This window comes from Nicotiana sylvestris, chromosome 3, assembly GCF_000393655.2.
Source record: "Nicotiana sylvestris chromosome 3, ASM39365v2, whole genome shotgun sequence".
Taxonomy (NCBI): domain Eukaryota; kingdom Viridiplantae; phylum Streptophyta; class Magnoliopsida; order Solanales; family Solanaceae; genus Nicotiana; species Nicotiana sylvestris.
The window spans coordinates 18236117-18254713 of record NC_091059.1 but is presented as its reverse complement, the minus strand read 5'-3'; the positions used below and the strand labels follow the sequence as shown (position 1 = coordinate 18254713).

At 42.3% G+C, this 18597-nt stretch overlaps 2 protein-coding genes across 2 annotated transcripts; both read left to right on the top strand.

Annotated features, from left to right (window-relative positions):
- The first annotated feature begins 222 nt into the window (after positions 1 to 222).
- LOC138887106 (uncharacterized) lies at positions 223 to 1738 on the top strand. Its single transcript, XM_070168822.1, has 3 exons — positions 223 to 529; positions 678 to 754; positions 809 to 1738. The coding sequence occupies exons 1-3, from the start codon at positions 223 to 225 to the stop codon at positions 1736 to 1738; spliced, it is 1314 nt and encodes a 437-aa protein (XP_070024923.1).
- A 596-nt stretch (positions 1739 to 2334) lies between these two features.
- On the top strand, positions 2335 to 2763 carry LOC138887105 (uncharacterized mitochondrial protein AtMg00860-like). Its single transcript, XM_070168821.1, has one exon. It carries the CDS (start codon positions 2335 to 2337, stop codon positions 2761 to 2763), a length of 429 nt encoding a protein of 142 aa, XP_070024922.1.
- The last annotated feature ends 15834 nt before the right edge of the window (positions 2764 to 18597 follow it).

Here is an 18597-nt window from a genome sequence, read left to right as displayed (position 1 = left end):
AACCCGCAAGAGCAAGGCCACCAACAATGGAGAAATGACCAAGGTGGCTCAAGCCAAGGAAATTGGAACAACAACAACAACTTCTCAAACCGGAGTTCAAACCCTTATGTTCCCCCAAAAGGTCAATATTCAAATCAAGGTCCCTCAAGTGAGTCTAAGTTGGAAAGTATGCTTGAATGGGTATTGCAAAATCAAGAAAAATCCGACACTTCTATAAGGAACATGACCGAGCTTGTTGGCTATGATACCACATCCATTCAAAAATTGGAGATGCAAATGAGAGACCTCTCTAGGGAGCAAAATCCAAAGCAAAAGGGAACACTCCCTAGTGACACAATTGCAAACCCAAAGGGTAGTGGGAGTGGCCCAACTTCTCATGTCATGGCAATTACTACTAGGAGTGGGAAGGTACTACAAGGAGAGGGTGAACAAGTGGTTGAGGTAGAAGAGTTCGATAAAGGGGTTGAGGTTGAAAAGCCTGGAAGATGTGCAAGTGCAAGAAGAGAACCCGGAAGAGGCAAAGGAAAAGGTATAAGAGACACCAAAAACTCTTCCACCTATTCCTAGACCTACTCCTCCATTCCCTCAAAGACTCGCTAGGAAGGTTGATGATAGCAAACTCGAGAAGTTCTACGACATTCTCAAGAAATTATCGGTGAATATTCCATTTGTGGAAGCATTTCAAGAGATGCCGGGTTTTGCTAAGTATTTGAAAGATTTGATCACCAAGAAGAAAACCACCAAAAATGAAGTGGTGAATGTGACTCACCGGGTTAGTTCCATCATTGCAACATCCATTGTTTAAAAGAAAGAAGACCCGGGAGCTTTCACCATTCCTTGTACCATTGGGGTACATGATTTTGCAAGAGCCCTTTGTGATAATGGAGCTAGCATCAACTTGATGCCTCTTGCCATTTACAAGAAAGAAGGATTAGGTATACCAAGGCCCACAAGTATGAGATTGCAAATGGCCGATCGTTCCATCAAGCGGCCGGTAGGAATTGTTCATGATGTACTTGTGAAGGTGGGAAAATTTCATTTACCCGCCGACTTCGTAATCCTTGATTGTGCGGTTGACAAAGAGATCCCTATCATCTTGGGGAGACCATTCCTTGCCACTGGAAGAGCACTAATGGATTTTGAATGGAATGAGATTAAATTTCGTGTGAATGATGAAGAGGTTACATTCCAAGCAAGCAAGGGTATGAAACTACAGCATGAGTATGAAAGCATCTCGGTGATCGATGTTGTTGACGAAGTAGAGGATGCGGTTGAAATGAAAATGGAAGAACAATGCCTCGGCAAAGCATTGGCGGCTATTTTGGTGAACTTTGATGGTGAGGATATGGAGGGATATATGGAATCGGTAAATGCATTGCAGGGGCTTGGGTATTACACTTATGCTTCGGCAAAGCTCTCTCTCGACTTGGAGAATAGAACCACTCCACCCGCAAAGCCTTCTATTATCGAACCTCCGCAACTAGAGCTCAAACCACTTCCACCGCACTTGAGGTATAAATTTCTTGGCTCAAATGATACTTTACCGGTAATTGTTTCTTCATTGTTGAATGATGTGCAGGTAGAACAATTGTTGGAAGTCTTGAAGGAGAATAGGCAAGCCATTGGATGGACAATCGCGGACATCCGTGGGATTCCCCAGGGAATTTGCGAGCACAAAATCCAATTGGAAAGTGAAACAAAACCAAGTGTAGAACATCAACGACAGTTGAACCCGTAAATGCAAGAGGTGGTAAATAAAGAAATCATCAAATGGTTGGATGTCGGGATAGTCTACCCTATTGCCGATAGTTCTTAGGTGAGCCCAGTGCAATGTGTGCCAAAAAATGGAGTCATGACCGTAATTGAAAATAGAAAAATGAGCTCATCCCAACAAGAACGGTGACCGGTTGGAGGGTGTTTATGGATTATCGGAAGCTCAACAGTGCCACATGTAAGAATCATTTCCCTATGCCTTTTATTGATCAAATGCTTGATCGGCTAGCGGGAAGGTCATTCTATTGTTTCCTTGATGGATATTCCGGCTACAACCAAATCAACATAGCATTGGAGGATCAAGAGAAGACGACATTCACTTGCCCCTATGGAACGTTTGCTTTTAGCCGGATGCCATTTGGTTTATGCAACGCTCCGGCTACTTTTCAAATATGCATGATGTCCATTTTCTTCGACATGGTAGAGGATTTTCTAGAAGTCTTCACGGACGACTTCTCAGTGGTAGGTGATTCTTTCGAGCATTGTATTAACAATCTTAGACAAGTGCTTAAGAGATTTTAGGAGACCAACCTTGTGCTCAATTGGGAAAAATGTCACTTCATGGTGGATGAAGGCATCATGTTGGGGCATAATATTTCAAAGCGTGACATAGAGGTTGACCGGGCAAAGATCGAGATTATTTCTAAGCTTCCTCCACCTACTTCCGTTAAAGGTGTTCGAAGTTTCTTAGGGCATGCCGGGTTTTATAGGCGTTTCATCAAGGATTTTTCCAAAATTACAAATCCTATGTGCAAACTCCTTGAGAAAGATACCAAGTTTGTGTTTGATGAGAAATTCCTCAAAGCCTTTGAGGAATTGAAGCAAAGGCTCACCACGGCACCTATTATTGTCACACCCGATTGGTCTCTTCCTTTCGAGCTCATGTGTGACGCTAGTGGTGTAGCTATTGGGCAATGCTTGGCCAACATCATAACAAAGTTCTCCACCCGGTCTACTAAGCAAGCAAAACACTCAATGGGGCGCAAATGAATTACACGGTAACTGAGCAAGAACTTCTTTCCATTGTCTATGCCTTTGAGATGTTCCGAGCTTATTTGTTGGGATCCAAGGTGATAGTGTACACAGATCATGCGACTCTTTGCTATCTCATGGAAAAGAAGGATGCAAAGCCTCGGTTGATTCGATGGGTCTTGTTGTTGCAAGAATTCGAAGTCAAGGATCGTAAGGGAACTCAAAATCAAGTGGTGGATCATTTGTCAAGGCTTGAAGAGGCAGGCAGACAAAAGGGAGATCTTGAAATCAACGATGCATTCCCGTATGAACACATATTGGCACTATCTAGCACTTTTGCTCATTGATATGCTGATATTGCTAACTATCTAGTTAGTGACCTTATCCCGGAAGGATTGGAATCCTATAAAAAGAAGAAGTTTTTGAGAGACTAACGGCAATACTATTGGGAGGAACCATTCTTGTTCCGTGTTTGTGCTGACAATATTATCAGAAGTGTGTTCCGGAAGAAGAGATTATGCCAATTCTAAAGGCATGCCATGACTCACCAGTTGGGGGTTATCATGGAGGAAATCGAATGGCGGCTAAGGTTATTGAATGTGGTTACTACTGGCCTTCAATCTATCATGATGCCAATCAAATGGTCAAGGCTTGTGACCAATGTCAAAGACAAGTTTCAATCTCCAAGAGGCATGAAATGCCAATGCACTTTGTGATGGAGATAGAGATCTTCGACGTGTGGGGAATTGATTTCATGGGTCACCTTTGTAAGCTCTTGCGGGATGAAATATATTTTGGTTGTTGTGGACTATGTGTCCAAACGGGTTGAAGCAATTGCCTTACCAAACAACGAGGCAAGGAGTGTGACCACATTCTTGATGAAAAACATTTTCACTCGGATTGGCACTCCTAGAGCCATTCTTGATGATGATGGGTCTCATTTCTATAACAAGGCTTTCACGGTGCTACTTGAGAAATATGGCGTCAAGCACATGGTAGCCACACCTTATCATCCGCAATAAAGTGGTCAAGTTGAGGTTTCCAATCGGGAGATCAAGAGCATTCTAGCAAAGACCGTTAATGCAAACAGGACCGACTGGTCAAGGAAGCTAGATGACGCATTGTGGGCATACCGCACGGCGTACAAGACTCCTATTGGTACATCTCCTTATCGGTTAGTCTTCAGCAAAGCTTGTTATCTACCCGTGGAACTGGAGCACAAGGCCATGTGGGTGTTAAAGAGGTTGAACTTGGAATGGGCTGAAGCTGCAAATTTGAGGTTAACACAACTCAATGAAATGGAGGAATTCCGTTTCCATACTTATGAAAGTGCAGTTGTGTACAAAGAAAGGATGAAGTTCGTCCATGACAAGAAGATCTTGAAAAGATAGTTCAAGTCGGGTGACTTGGTTTTGCTCTTTAACTCAAGGTTCAAATTGTTTTCGGGCAAGCTCAAATCAAAATGGTCTAGTCCATTCAAAAAGGTCAATGTATCTTCTTTTGGAGCTGTGGAACTAGCATCGGAAGATGGGCTCCGGACATTCAAAGTAAATGGACAAGGAATCAAGCACTACTTAGACACAGATGGAGAAAAACTTTTGGTGGAGCAACTGGCTCTCAAAGATGGTTCGTGCCTGACCATTGAGTGAATCCAAAAGAACACCAACTTCGTTGTGCCGCGACGTTAAATCATGCGCTTCATGGGAGGCAACCCATGTGTGGTAACACCCTTTTTTTATTGTTCTTTAAATTTTTAATTTTATAGATAGATTTACTTGAGCAATTTAAAGTGTCTGTTAGAGTGCAGGAGATTCAAACGATCATAACGCTGGGTAGGAATGTATACGAAAGGGAAGAAAAATCACCATGTGAAGTTTGCTGCAAATATGCGGTCGTATTTTCGCAATGCAGACCGCATTTTGATTGCAAACCAAAACAGTGAGTATGGACAATATTGTTGGTCAGTATGCGACCAGGTGGTGCACTTTGCGGACCGCATTTCAACGATGTGATCGCATTGTGCACCGCATCCTTTGCCCTTCAGTAAGTCACTTGAACCCACCACATAACACTCATGCGGTCGCATAGTGTGTTATGTGGTGAGTTGACCACCGTAATTCTTGTAGGTATCACCCTCGCACTTCTACATTCAAAACAAACAAAAAGAAATAATTTTTTTACTTTATCAGACGCAAAACAAATACAAAAAAAAAAAAAGAATGAAGAGAAAAAGAACGGAGAAGGCAAAAACAACTAGGGCTTGATCTAAGACTCCAAGTTTGCTCCTAAACATCATCACTAGTATGTTTTCTTTGGGCCAATTCCATCATTTCAAGCTTTGGTTGTACATTTACTCTTATTCTTATTTCCCTAGTTTTTGCTTCATGTTTTCCCTTTTTATTTTTCTTTTGTGTTTTCTTTAATGCTTCGTAATTAGAGACCGGTTTGTAATGAGTATGTAGTTGAGTAGGGTGTTTTGAGGGTGCTGGGTAGCAAGAAATAGGGCCGCCATTGTTGAGGGTTAGATTGAAATGTTTGGGACGATGAAATCTCACAAAATCCAAATACAATCTGCATTTTTGCCGCATAACTAAACCTTAGGTTGGCTAAGGAAGATGATAAAATATGGCGAGTTTGCGATCGCATAGTTGATATGCGGACCACAAACTCACCACATACTGAGACAGTGCACCCAGTTCCTCAGCATGATTTTTGTGACCATTTTGCAATCGCATTTCCTACTTTGCGGTGGAATTTGCGATCGCATTTCAGGTTTTAGTTTTCTGTGGAGCCACGTTTTCGATGGTTATACGGTCCACATAGTGGTTATGCGATCGCATAGCCCATCGCATATTTGTATCATTTCTGGACCTGCAAGTTTGTGACAAGTTTGCGGTCCGCATAGTGGTTATGCGATCGCATACCTGTCGCGTTCTTAATTTCTTCTTTACTTTTTTCTTTTTTTTTTGCACTGTTGCTTACCATGTCGCTCACATTTCACTTTCGTGCAGATACGGCTCCCAAGAAATATGCATCTTCTGCACTGAAAAGGGCCTCCGCCATTCGTCAAGCGTCACAAGCAAAACGACCCAGGACGGACCCTAATATTCCACGTCCTTCCCAGTCTGATGAGAAAGAGACCTTGCCTTCAGTAAACCTACAGGAAGAGGCAAGAAGAAAGAGGGGAGATGACTACCAACTTCGGTATGCAATCGATGGTTCTAGGGAACTCTATCGAGAAGGTCTAACAAAGAGAAAAATCCTTCCCAAGAAACTAGTGAGCATGAACTGACTTAAGGAGCAGCACCTCCAAATTTGGGAGAACATCAAAGCTAGAAAATGGGAGTGTTTCACTAAGCTGCCAGACGACTACAATGAAACTCTTGTCCGTGAGTTTTATGCCTCATACATAGCTTCTCGGACTGCTCACCACAAGTGCAATAGGGTATTTTGTGATAATGTGCTAGTTCGGGGGAAAGACATGAGCTGCAGTGCTAAGACTATCAATAAATCCTACATCCCTGACTGGAGCCTGGGAACAAATGAGTACCAAGCCAAATGGGTGAACTGTTGTGTCTGTGATAGAAAAGGGGACCACTGCATGGATCAGTCCTGTGCACAAAATCTTCAAAGAGGATCTTACACGAAATGGTCGAGTTTGGCTCAGTTTCGTCACATCTCGACTGATACCGTCCATAAATGAAACTAACATAAGCATTGAGAAGGCTTTTCTCATTGCATGCATTATGACGGGCATCAAACGATGTGGGTGCCATTATCTTCCAAGAAATAGGGATCCGAGCAAGGCAGAAATCCACTTCATTGCTATTCCCCTGTCTGATCACAGCCCTCTACAAGGCTGTGAACGTCCCACTGATGTCCTATTCTGACAAGACAGGGAAAGTGCTAAAATATATCGACATCACTCGCATTAGTGATGATGTCACTCCCCCCGAGGCTCAGACTCTGATTCCAGTAGATCCCTCAAAGTCCCAGACTCCTGTGTCCCCTCAGGCCCCGGTTGCATCTATTTCCACTACACAGCCCGCCTCTTAGTCCACTATTGCTCAGCCTCATGCTGCACTGCCTACCGTCTCGAGGCTTGGTCTCATTACTTAGCATGCCAATGCTAAGGTAGACCAGCTTCTAAAGACCTTACCGAATTTCATCAAACAAGCCTTGACTCTGATACAGTCGTCAGTGACAGCCCTCCAACAACAACAAACAACTTATGGGGATCACCTGCAATAGCTCGAGTTGAGGGTTGAGAAGATAGAGAACGGTGAGGTTGGTGGTTTGCCTAAGCTCCGGGAGGAGGTTGCCACAATGAAGACCGAGCTCCAAAAGATGCAGACTTTGGAGGTCGATATAGCATCCCTCCTGCCCAAGGAAGGTGAGCAAGGTGTAGACACAGCAACGCCCAATTTGGGTCTTGATTTCACTACCCTGATGGCAGACATTGCACCTCACACTGTCGGGACTTCCCACCCTCCAGCTCCTCTTATACGTATTGATATTCCTGATAAAGAGGTTTCCATACAATCTACTGAGTCTGAGGATAAGGAGGTAGATGAGGCTGAGGAGGAGGAGGATTCATGGTCCACGGATAATGCTGGCCTTCAGGAGAAGGGAAAGCAGATTGCTGCTCCTACAGTTGAGGATGAGGAGCAAGCAGACATTCAAATGGCGATAGAACATTCGCTAGCAGATTTGGCCGCCCCTGCAGATCCATCGACCACTCAGCCATCAGCGGGCGAGGCTAGCAGCTCACAGGCCCCAGTTCCAGTACTGGGCCAGCTAGAGATCCCACCTCTATCAATGGAGGTCACTCCTCAGGCCGAGATCTCATCGGTCCTACCTTCAGCATCAGAGGGTAACCCTACCATCACTCAGCCGGCTGCCGACTCCCATAGCTCTACTCTATGTTCTTATGCATTGGGGACAATGCATGCTTTTTAGCTGGGGGTGGTAGCTTTGTATATATTGTTGTGTTACATACAAACTTATGTACTCATGTGTATTTTATGATTCTGTATATATCAGTATTTTGTGTTCATATCAGTATTTTGTGTTTATGCTTTAAGTTACGTTGTGTAGTTCATGAGTGTGTATATATTAGTGTTTTGTAATCTTCGTACATAAGTTATGTCATCCTTGTCCATATAAACAAGTAGATAGTTGTCCATCTGTACTCAAAAGCAATGAATTCCCCTTGGTTTTTCTTCCCCAGGTTCTTTTACAAGGGTGTAATAGTAGAACCAGGACAGTAGAATGAAACATGATGACCGATTTGGTGTAATTGTCTAGTCTCAAGCATGTGTGTTTGTATATAGCCAATACCCTTCCATATGAAAAAAAGATATCATCTTTGTGAACTTGAGGCTCGCTCTGTGACTCTATATCTACCTAGAGTTATACATGTATATATGATGAAAGCTTTGAGTTGCCAAGTGTTGACTCGAGGGCTTCAAACTATGTGAGCCAAACAGTTCGTGTGACATGTGTGTGAGTTCTTCATGTAAATAATTCTTGTGTGTCCTTCTGCAATCTAGAACTTGCCCGGTTGTTTTTTCGATGCTTATAATAATTACATTTGGTTGAAAAAATGACCTTAGGCAGTCTTTGTGATTTTTGGAAAACCGGTTAGCCTTTCAAGCCACCCATTACACAGATAGTATCACTAGTCACCCCATTTGAGACTTTAACCTTTTCTTTGACTACCTATTACAAACCTTTCCCTTTTTGTGAACTAATTGCCTCTTTTGAATCCGTCCCTCCTTGAGCATTAAGAATGAGGTTAAAAGCCTAAGTTGGGGGTGTGGTGTCAAGCCAAAAATGGGGTAGGTTGTATAGTGAGTGTAGTAAAGTATACCTCAAGGTGTGAAACTACTCAAGCTCCAAAAACAAAATATAAAAAAAAAAGAAAAAATTTGCTTGTCTATATATATGGAGTATTGAAAAGAATTGACGGGGTAATTAAGGTGGCTCAATGGTGGAGAAGTTGAAGCTAATGAAGGCTATGTGGTTTGAAAAGAAGCAAAGAGCAACAAGAAAGAAAAATGTGATTAGTGTTCAAGGAGGGTTTAGTCACTTGTACCTAAATGCTTATCCTACCCTTCCCTAAACCTACATTACAAGCTTAAAAAGTCCTTATGGGATCTTCAACCGAGAGTTCTTAGAATTAAGCAACGAATAAAAAAAAGGGCAAGCCTATGGTATGGTGTGTTGCAACACTTGAAACTCTTTTTGAGAGTGAGTGCATTTGTGAATTCGTCCCTTCTTGTTGTGATTGTAAATATTGTGATTGTGGGACTTTCTTTCTAAGAGGGCATATGAACCATCAGGTTGAACAAAAGCTGAGTTTTTGAGTCAAATGCAAGTGCACTCAGCTGAGGGTAGCATTTTGTCACATTATCTGAGGCTCAAAGTTCACAAGTTGATTAGTTTTCCTTGTATATATTGATGGTTCAGGAAGGGTAAAACAATCGAAGATGCATGCTTGAAGTACTAACAACAAACACCATCAATGGTCACTATTGTTTCATGTTTTGTAGATGGAGTCTAGAATAGGATAGTGTTGTTTTAGTTGCTTGAGGACAAGCAAGAGTTTTAGTTGGGGAAGTTGATGTGCCGGAGAATTTCAGCACATTTCAATACTAATTGCTTAGATTTTAGCTTGTGTTGAATGCAATTATCTCCTTTACTTATGTAATTTTAGTGTTTTTGCAGTACATGAGGTTTAAGGACCCAAGAGCATGGAAATGAAAGCAAAAGGCCACAAACAGACAAGAAAAGAGCAAAATGCAGCACAAATGTAGAAATGTGGTGAAAGATGCGATCGCAAATCATGCATGCAAGCCGCACAATGTGCAAAGGATCACAAATCAAAATAGAATGTTGGCCAAAATCCAATGCAAGAAATGCAGTCCAGAATGTGATCGCATAACAGGTTTGCGGACCGCATAATGGATCGCAAACTCATGGAAAGAAATGTTGATGGAAAATAATGCGACGCAGAATGCGATCGCAAATCTAGAATGCGGACCGCAGATCCACAATGCGACGATGGCCTAGAAACTAGGGTTCTGAAGTGCGATGGGCATGAAGAGAATGCGGACCGCATGTCTGTTATGCGACAGAAATGCGGTCGCATATTTGACCTGAAAGAACATTTTTGTCAGTTTTCTTTCTTGACTTTTGGCCCTCTATAAAAAGATTTATTGTGAATTTGTGGGCTCGTCTGGTCTGAATTTGAAGCTACAATATAAGGCATTAATATTCCTTTCTTTTGGAAGCTTTTGGGTCAAGAATCTTTCACTTTGTAAGCTTTATGGCATTAAATATTCTCTTCCTTTTGTATTTTAGCATGTGTAGCTAACTTTAAATACTAAGGTTGTGGACCCTAAATGGGTGTTTAAAATTGAATATATATATAATGGTTGGTTTAACATTGAATATATATATATAATGGTTGGTTGATATTTATTTACTTCTCATTCTTCATTTAATGTTGGTGGTTGCAAACATTAACAAGTGCCATTAAATTCTTGCTTTGCTTGGGAAAGTGGGTTAGAATTTGGTAGAAGTAAATATCAAAGACTCAAGACTTTAAACCTTGTTTAATAGAATCGCTTAGGAATAAGTGGGTTTTATTTGGCATATATTGATTGTTCTTAATTGCAACTCTTTTATATTTGAAAAAATTATAAAGAGGAAATACTACCCAACTATTGAAAAATATTGGGTAGTCATTTAGGCATCATTTGCATATCAAAAGGACCTTCCATTAGAAATATATCATATTAACACCGATAGCGTTACACATCAATAAAGGGGACACAACCTTGGTTGCTTTAATCAAATTATTACATTCTCAACATTACAATTAGCTATTACTTCAAACCAAACTCAATTCATACTAGGATAGAATTACGACTTTAGTCGAGCAACATACTATTCGAATAACCTTTTCACACCTATTCCCTGTGGGATTCGACTCCAACCTTGTTGGGTTATTATATGTGACACCGACCGCCTTACACTATTTATTAAAGTGTAATTTGAGCGTATCATACTACAACAGAAGAACGAATCTCTGATACTTCGAAATCGAATACTTGGTCCTAAGGAAGGTTACCCTCAACACCAGAAACCCTAATGAAGGGAAGCTGGGCCAAAATTGGGAAGGACCGTACCGTATCCTTGGGATAGTTGGCAAAGGATCCTATAAGCTTGGTACCATGGAGGGCAAGCAGCTTCCAAGTAACTGGAATGTATCAATGCTTAAGCGGTATTACAGCTAGGGCGGCCATATATGGAACCCCACACATATCCTCGAGCAAACGTCGCACTCTTTTCTCTTCGACCGGGTTTTTTTATCCCAAAATGGGTTTTTGCCAACAGGGTTTTTAACGAGACGACGTCCATATATCTCCCAAGAAGTATTCGAGGAGCCCCCAATATTTCTTTCGCAATCAGCCCCGCCCCGGGGGAAAGACGAACAAGGCTCCTATAGGGAACAACGTATCGGGTCGAATAGCCCAAGGAGTCGCACCCGCGCGGGGCAAACTTGCAAAAACAAAACAGCATGTATTTACGCCAAGTGGTAAAAAATATCTTTTGGCATCTCATACTCCAGAAAAGGGGATTTCAACATGCCCACGGCGAAGGCCTCTCCACCAAACGCGTCAGAGACTTAGCGTCAGCAATTTAGCACCCGCACGACCCTAGGGTCGGAATTTCGGGCTCATAAAGCCCCTACAAGGCAATTTCGAGCTCACAAAAAGTGGTTTCCAAGCATAAACAAACTCGATGACTTGGAGACTATCATTAATCGCCATGCACTGGAAAACCCTAAACTGTAAGACCCTAGCAGGCAGACTCGGCATAACTAGATCTATTCTACATTACAAAAACTGTAAGACCCCAACAGGCATGACAAATTGTAAGATCTCAACAGGCATGACAAATTGTAAGACCTCAACAGGCATGAAAATCCCAAAGTTCAGGCTATACGTCACATTTGTAAGAGTCCCAAAAGGGCATACCCTCGGTGTAGATGCCTGAACTATCACTCGGGATCAAAAATGGCTCCGGCCAAACACATATGACTATGATCAAAATGGCTGATACAGCCAAATAAACGTGACTCGGGGATGCCCGACCGTCGCTAAATAGAAATCGCAAGCCACTACTTCGAATATACTTCGGAAAGAACTGGTTAAAACAGGCTTCCCTCAACAGGCAAAAACGAACTTTGACCATGTCAGCTTTAAATCACAAGGCTTCGACCTACTCAGCCTACGAGCTATGAACCTTCTGAGGTGCTCAAACATCACCGATAACGACTTGAAATCGAGGTTCTTCCAAAACCGACGACGAGTCAGGCAAATTATTTCAAAAGACCTTAACGAGCAGAAAACAAAGCCTATAAAAAGCCCACAGGCAAAACAGCGTAAGAGCCATTGTTGCCAGCTAAACGAGCCTTCAGGCCACATATTGAAAGGTCTCTACGACCAAACAGCGTAAGAGCCATTGTCGCCAGCTTAAAAATTGACAACTTGAGGATTAAAATGAGCTCGAATCGTATCCCGATTCGGAGACAGGATCCAAAATAGTTAACTATGCAAGCCTCTGGGACACATATTGAAAGGTCTCAACGACCAAAATAGCATAAGAGCCATTGTCGCCAGCTTAAAAATTGACAACTTGAGGATTAAAATGAGCTCGAATCGTAGCCCGATTCGGAGATCGGATCCAAAATAGTTAACTATGCAAGACTCTAGGACACATATTGAAAGGTCTCAACGACCAAAATAGTGTAAGAGGCACTATCGTTGGGCGAAAAATGCTAAAGGGTCAATTAAAGCTCGAATCACAATGCGACTCGGAGACTGTACCCGAAATAGTTAAACTGCCACATGCCTAAGGGCATGGCATAAATGCCATTGTCGACCAACTAAGTGAGCCTCTGGGCCACGTGCCTATAAGGTCACTTCGACCCGAAACACAAAGGGTCATCGTTGCCCACCCATGCAGGCAGGAAAGAACTTTAGGGTCAATTAAAGCTCAAATCGCAATGCGACTCGGAGACTGGATCCAAAATAGTTGAAACAGCGAAATGCCCATGGGCAAAAGATAAGAACCGTCATCACCCGGCCGCGCAGGCATGAGAGAGTGGAAATCAACAAGGCTTGGAAAAACCCAGCCTAGAAACCCAATGCAAGACGACGGGTTGAAAGCGTGAGATCCCACATGGCAGTTCACATCGGAGGACGCATCAACCAGCCATACGACAAATTCCTAAGCCAGCCCAAAAGGGCCACAGGGCTATATTGCAGGTCTAAGGTTTTTTCGTCAATGGTTGCTGAATTCAAAACATAAAGGGAATAAAGGAAACATAGTCATGGAATTCTCCTCATACATATGCCAAAATAAAAGTAATGTACAACAAACAGAGAAATCAATAGGAAAAAATAGCAGATCCTAATCTATTGTCGAACCGACGGCCTCAAAGGTTGCATCTAGGCGATTACAAATCCCTTGATGGCCCCATCTCGATGGTGTCCTCCCTCTCCGAGGATCCACCCCCATTTTTAACCCCGCTCGAGCTGCCTTCCAATACACCCTTGATGGTCATCCCTCAGGAACCCGGCCCAACATGATCCACAGTTCGAGGTAAAATTGGGCCAGCCCCCTCGAACGCTCTCTCAACACATGAATCTGTGACAACCGCTCCTCCCCCATGTGAAGATACAAGCACCTCAGCCTCAACTTTAATCCGGAGCAATGCAGCCACCAACTCGGAATGAAGGCTCTTATACTTTCCTCTATCCTCCTTCATGCCCTGAAGCTGACGCTCAATCAAGGTAACTCTCTCCCTGAGGTTGTCCCTTTCAGAAGACACCTCGCTCACATGGCAGCTAAGCTCGGAGATTTCAGCATCCCTAGCCTAAAGCTCCCCTCTCAGCAGGGCATTTTCCTTCTCAAACTGTATAGATCAGGGCACGAAGAGTTAAAAGCGACGAAATTTTACAAGGGCTCAAATGATAGAGAAAACAAGGGATAGATAACCTGTTTGGTGAAAAAGGCTTTCTCACGCTCACGACGACTCACCTCGTCCTGATACAGGGCGAGGGCCTAGTTATAAAGCGCCTCGTCCTGAAACCGCATAAAAAGGTTAAGAGGATAAAGGACGGAGCAGCCCGAAGCAGCAGACAAGGCTATATGAAGTTACCCGCTGACAAAGCCTGCCCATATCCCCAAAAATAGATGAGACATTGACCTCGGAATTACCCTCAAGAATGATTGTCGGCCTCCCGAGTGCGTCTCCGCCCTTGATCAGTGCTCCCGCCACGAAAGGTTCCTCGTGAGACTCCTCTTGCATTCTGGAAGATGGAAGGACCTCCCCCTTTGGAGAATCAATGATATCCAACAGGCCAATGGGGTTAACCTAAATCTCTATCCTCTATTCATCATGGGTCCCAGCTCGAGAACCCTCCAAACTGGTTGTCAAGGGTGTCCAAGATCGCGAAAAACTCCAGCTATCTATCAATTCAAGGTCAGTGCTCGATACCCCATCCACTGCCTCACCACCACGAATCTGAGCCGCGCTAGCATCAGACTCCTGTCCGGAAGCATCTATTTCCACGGCCCGAGGATCAATCAACCCCTAATGCTCTTTGAAAGGTGCCGAGAAACTGCTTTCTCCCTCACCTTCAGCACGAGGATTTCCCGTCGCCCCGGATACTGGAGCCAATGGGTCAACTTTGGAATCCTCCACTCACTCGTATATCGACCAAGCATGGCGGGATATATCCCGAGCTCGGTGGGAGGCCGGAGGCCCTGGTCTGGGAGGGGTCCTACTGATGAGGGAGGTGTCGTTCGTTGGAGGGGACACTCTTATGAATGATGAGGAGAGGAAGAGGCAGGAGAGACCATCGGTTAGCCACCTGAGCCCAAGAGGATGGGTACATGTACACACTCAGAAAGCCGGCTTTATGAGCCGTAATATCCTCATCCCGAGCAGGAATCTCCACGAGCACAGTATCTCTCCAGAAGTAGTATGCCTTTACTCTTTTGATGTCCGTTATAGAGCTAATATATCGAGTTACAGGCTGATGGCGCCCTGACTTCGAGGAGGGCCTCTCAACCTTAAAATCAGAGGTCTTCACAAAGGGTCCCGGAATGCACTCCTCGGTACGGGGGGAGGGGGGGGAAGTGTCCACTTAACCTCGAGAGAAAAATAAAGAAGATGATCCCGCAGCCTCCTGGGAAGCAGAGGATGGCCTGATTTCCCCGCCATAGAACCATCTCGCGGGCATGCCCCTCGAAGCTCGAAGCCAAGGTCGAGACTCATCATCGAGGTTCGATATATATCGGTCCAAAGGATATCGTATTCTGACAAGTACAACAACTATGGAAAGTGAGAGGGGAGTTCCTAAGGCACGCGGCTTAACCTGACATGGTTGGTCTATCCGGGGCCTATTTTCAAGATGTCATGTCTAGCCGTCCTATCTCCATAACTTTACGGTTAATACGTTCTGTACCATAACGGTTTCCCCTCCTATATAAAGGGGATCCCCATTACTTTGTAGGCTCGGCTGATGTTGCTCCATTTTCTCCACAAATGCAATAATATCTATCTATCTATCTATCTCTCTCCCTTCTTTCTAAAATAGATCTCTCTCACTGGCCCGAGGCCACTTTAATATTTATCGCTTTCTTATTTGTTCTTCATTTTACCACCTATTATTGGGTATAAATAGCCTTATTAAATCATATCTTAACTGTTATCCCATTCTCGGTTGTCCCTGATAGCCCGAGCTCAACCCTGACGTCGACCCCGAGGTCTCCTTTCGACCAGACCTATACCCGGGCAGCAGGCCCCTCGGTTTGATTACTATCTCGTTTTAAGTTTCATTTCATCATTAAACTTCATATTGTTAGCATCAACTGCTCTAACAACTAGTTGGGAATAGATCACGTATTTTTAGAATCTTAATTACAAATTTTATTATTGTTACCATTTTCACGGTAAACAATAACCTCCTTATTATGTAAAGAACCCTAGTCTCTCCAAAGTACAGGTTATAACATTCCAAACTTGTCGACTTTCAACAAAACTTATTTTCTTCAATTGGTTTAGTTTCTAAGCTTTCCAAACCTCTTGGTACTTGTTATTCATGATCTTAAATATTTGTAACCTCCAAAGTAACATTATGAACTTACTTTATATACATCCAAATATAATCTCATTTGTGAGCTTATATCAATTGACTTACGATGTACTCTCGCATATGAAAATATCAGGTGTAACATCATCCCCCCCCCCTAGAACATTCGTCCTCGAATGTTTGCTGATGCGCCTATCACTCTCATAACCTATAGCTTTTATGAATACTTTAATAATTTACTTTCCATCTAGGAAACTGTTCTGTGAATAAATTCAAAGGCCAGTGTATTCCCCCCTTTAGGTCTCTTTCTCACAACATGACTTGTGGTAAAGAATTTTACCAATCTCATAACTGTTGCTACCTTCTATCATGCAGCCTATACAACTTTGACCTTGTAAGTGCACCTATGTGACTCTTCTCTCCCTTTTCCTCGAGCTGTTAGCCAATTTCTAGGCCTTGCTTTGTGAACATATACAGAACTATGACAAGTTATGGTGTACTAAAGTTCTTCGCTCGATACTTTGTCAAACTTACAACTATTGATATATCTTATTTTATAGCCTCAGTTATCTATGCTTATGGCTTTACTACAATTATGTAGGTCATACTATTGATATATGCTTACTCTTTTGCTGTTTATCCTATATGTATAAATCTAAGTCCTTTAATGCTTCTTTATTACTGTTCATCTAAAGAATGGTATCCTAATCTTCTCTCATACTTTGGAACTTTTATCCATCTATTGTTGATTCACCTTAATGTTGACCTATAATTTACCACTAATAACTTGAACCTCTTACATAATACATTGTCACTGGGGCTCACGTCTCATTAGGGAACATCTGGAGTGATTTGCCTGATCCACCTAGGGACGATACTATACTTCAATAATCATATTTCATACCATCCCAACATGACCCATTTTATGGGGGTATTCTAATCATGTGCAATTCATGAAATCCCTTTGTTTTTTATTCATTACCCAATCAAGGGCCTAAATGTCATCCTCTTTCAGGCTATATTGAGCTTTCTCTATCTTACGAAAACCATCAGCTCTCTTGTTTTGATGAGCTTAATCCCGAGGCCTTACCTATTATTTTCACCTCCTTACTCATATTTACCATACTTACCTGTAAATCTTGCATCGTGTCTTCTATCGCTTTGATAACCTCTCTTCCACATTGGTGGAACTCGCATCCATACCTTAAAGCTCTACTGCAATACTTGCACCCCTGGTGCTTACACAATCTGTTGGGAGCTTTATATTGACGTCTTATGAGGCTGGTACTCTTCTAACTGGATTTATTGTAGATCTCTTATAGAATATGGTCGTTGTATTATCTATCTTGTACTTTTGCTATTAAAAGTGATTCTGCAATGGTTTGAGTCATGATTTCTATAATCACCTACGTCTAACAATCGGACTCCTGATGTAACTTTTGAGCCTCCTCTTCCCTCTCATCCTTTATGTAGGCTTAAGTTGTCCTTCAATTTTTTGCTTAGATTATTAGCTATTACATTAGCCCTTCATGGACTCTATGTGGCATCCATGATATAATCTTCTAATAATTCAAGCCTTCGTCTATGACGTGGACTTAATTCTTTCTTTTAACATATATCGGAGCCTGCTATAGCTGTATAAATGTCAACATATATGTTGCATGGATATCACTCTAAAATCTTAAGTGCATTCATAATGTAACTAACTCTGGATCATTGATTGAACAACTCCTTTTGTGCCTTCTCAGCTTTCTTTAAATGTAAGCAATTACTTTTCTTGGTCGTTCTGCCACTTTTTGCATAAATACTTGGCTTATATTATTGCCCATGAATACTGGAATTTTCTGTAACTCATATAATCTCAAATATCATCATTTATTTTGTTTTCCCATTTGTTACCCACGATAGGTGCCACTTTTTTATGGAGTGCATACAATGTTGTAGGGAGACTATTGTTACAAGATCATTTCTTCTTTAGGTCACTATGCTTAGGTCGAAGCCTTCTTCCTTATTTCCTCGGCTATTCTTTTGTTGTAGCACTTAGGGAGCCCTTCTGACTCTTCTAAAGCTGCGAGCTTATTACATTGTATACCCAAAAAAAATTAATATTCTTACTCGCCTATAATTATCCCTACCCTTGTGCTTGTAGCGTTGCTTCTGAGCTGAAATTTAAACTGTCTCCCTATTGGCACCCTCTCTTATTTCCATAACACTTATATGGTACCTTTAACTATCTCAACTCCTATCTGAATATTTTTCAAAGATCATGATGTCTTATCTGCGATACTAAATTCTCTATGTTAGGTTTCACTATGTTTATCTTGCACGACCTATTAATTTGTCTGTATCCTCTTGTCTAACCATAACTAGACCCATCCTTAATCAACTACTAACTACTCGTTGGTCCATCCTCATATCTATATTCCGCGTAATCTCTCTTAGGATATGTCCTTTGTCTTAACTTACCTCTCGCACTGGCTCTTGATATATCAAGTGTCCATTCGCACTTATTTAGCAATAACATCCTGTGCAGGAATCCTTACTCCCTATCCCCGACATCATGCGTCCATAATGTTCTAGAGTCGTAACATATTTGTAGGATCTGAGTAAATGCAATCTCATTCATTTCGCTTTTTTACCGCATTCTTACTTTACTATACAATAGTTACCTATAAAT

Excerpts from the sequence above, each read along its gene's own strand:
- LOC138887105 (XM_070168821.1), top strand. The coding sequence starts at position 2,335 with ATGGTGGATGAAGGCATCATGTTGGGGCATAATATTTCAAAGCGTGAC.
- LOC138887106 (XM_070168822.1), top strand. The coding sequence starts at position 223 with ATGACCGAGCTTGTTGGCTATGATACCACATCCATTCAAAAATTGGAG. Across the intron at positions 530-677 it reads CGGAAGAGGCAAAGGAAAAG|CATTTCAAGAGATGCCGGGT; the intron begins GTATAAGAGACA and ends CATTTGTGGAAG. Across the intron at positions 755-808 it reads AAACCACCAAAAATGAAGTG|AAAGAAGACCCGGGAGCTTT; the intron begins GTGAATGTGACT and ends ATTGTTTAAAAG.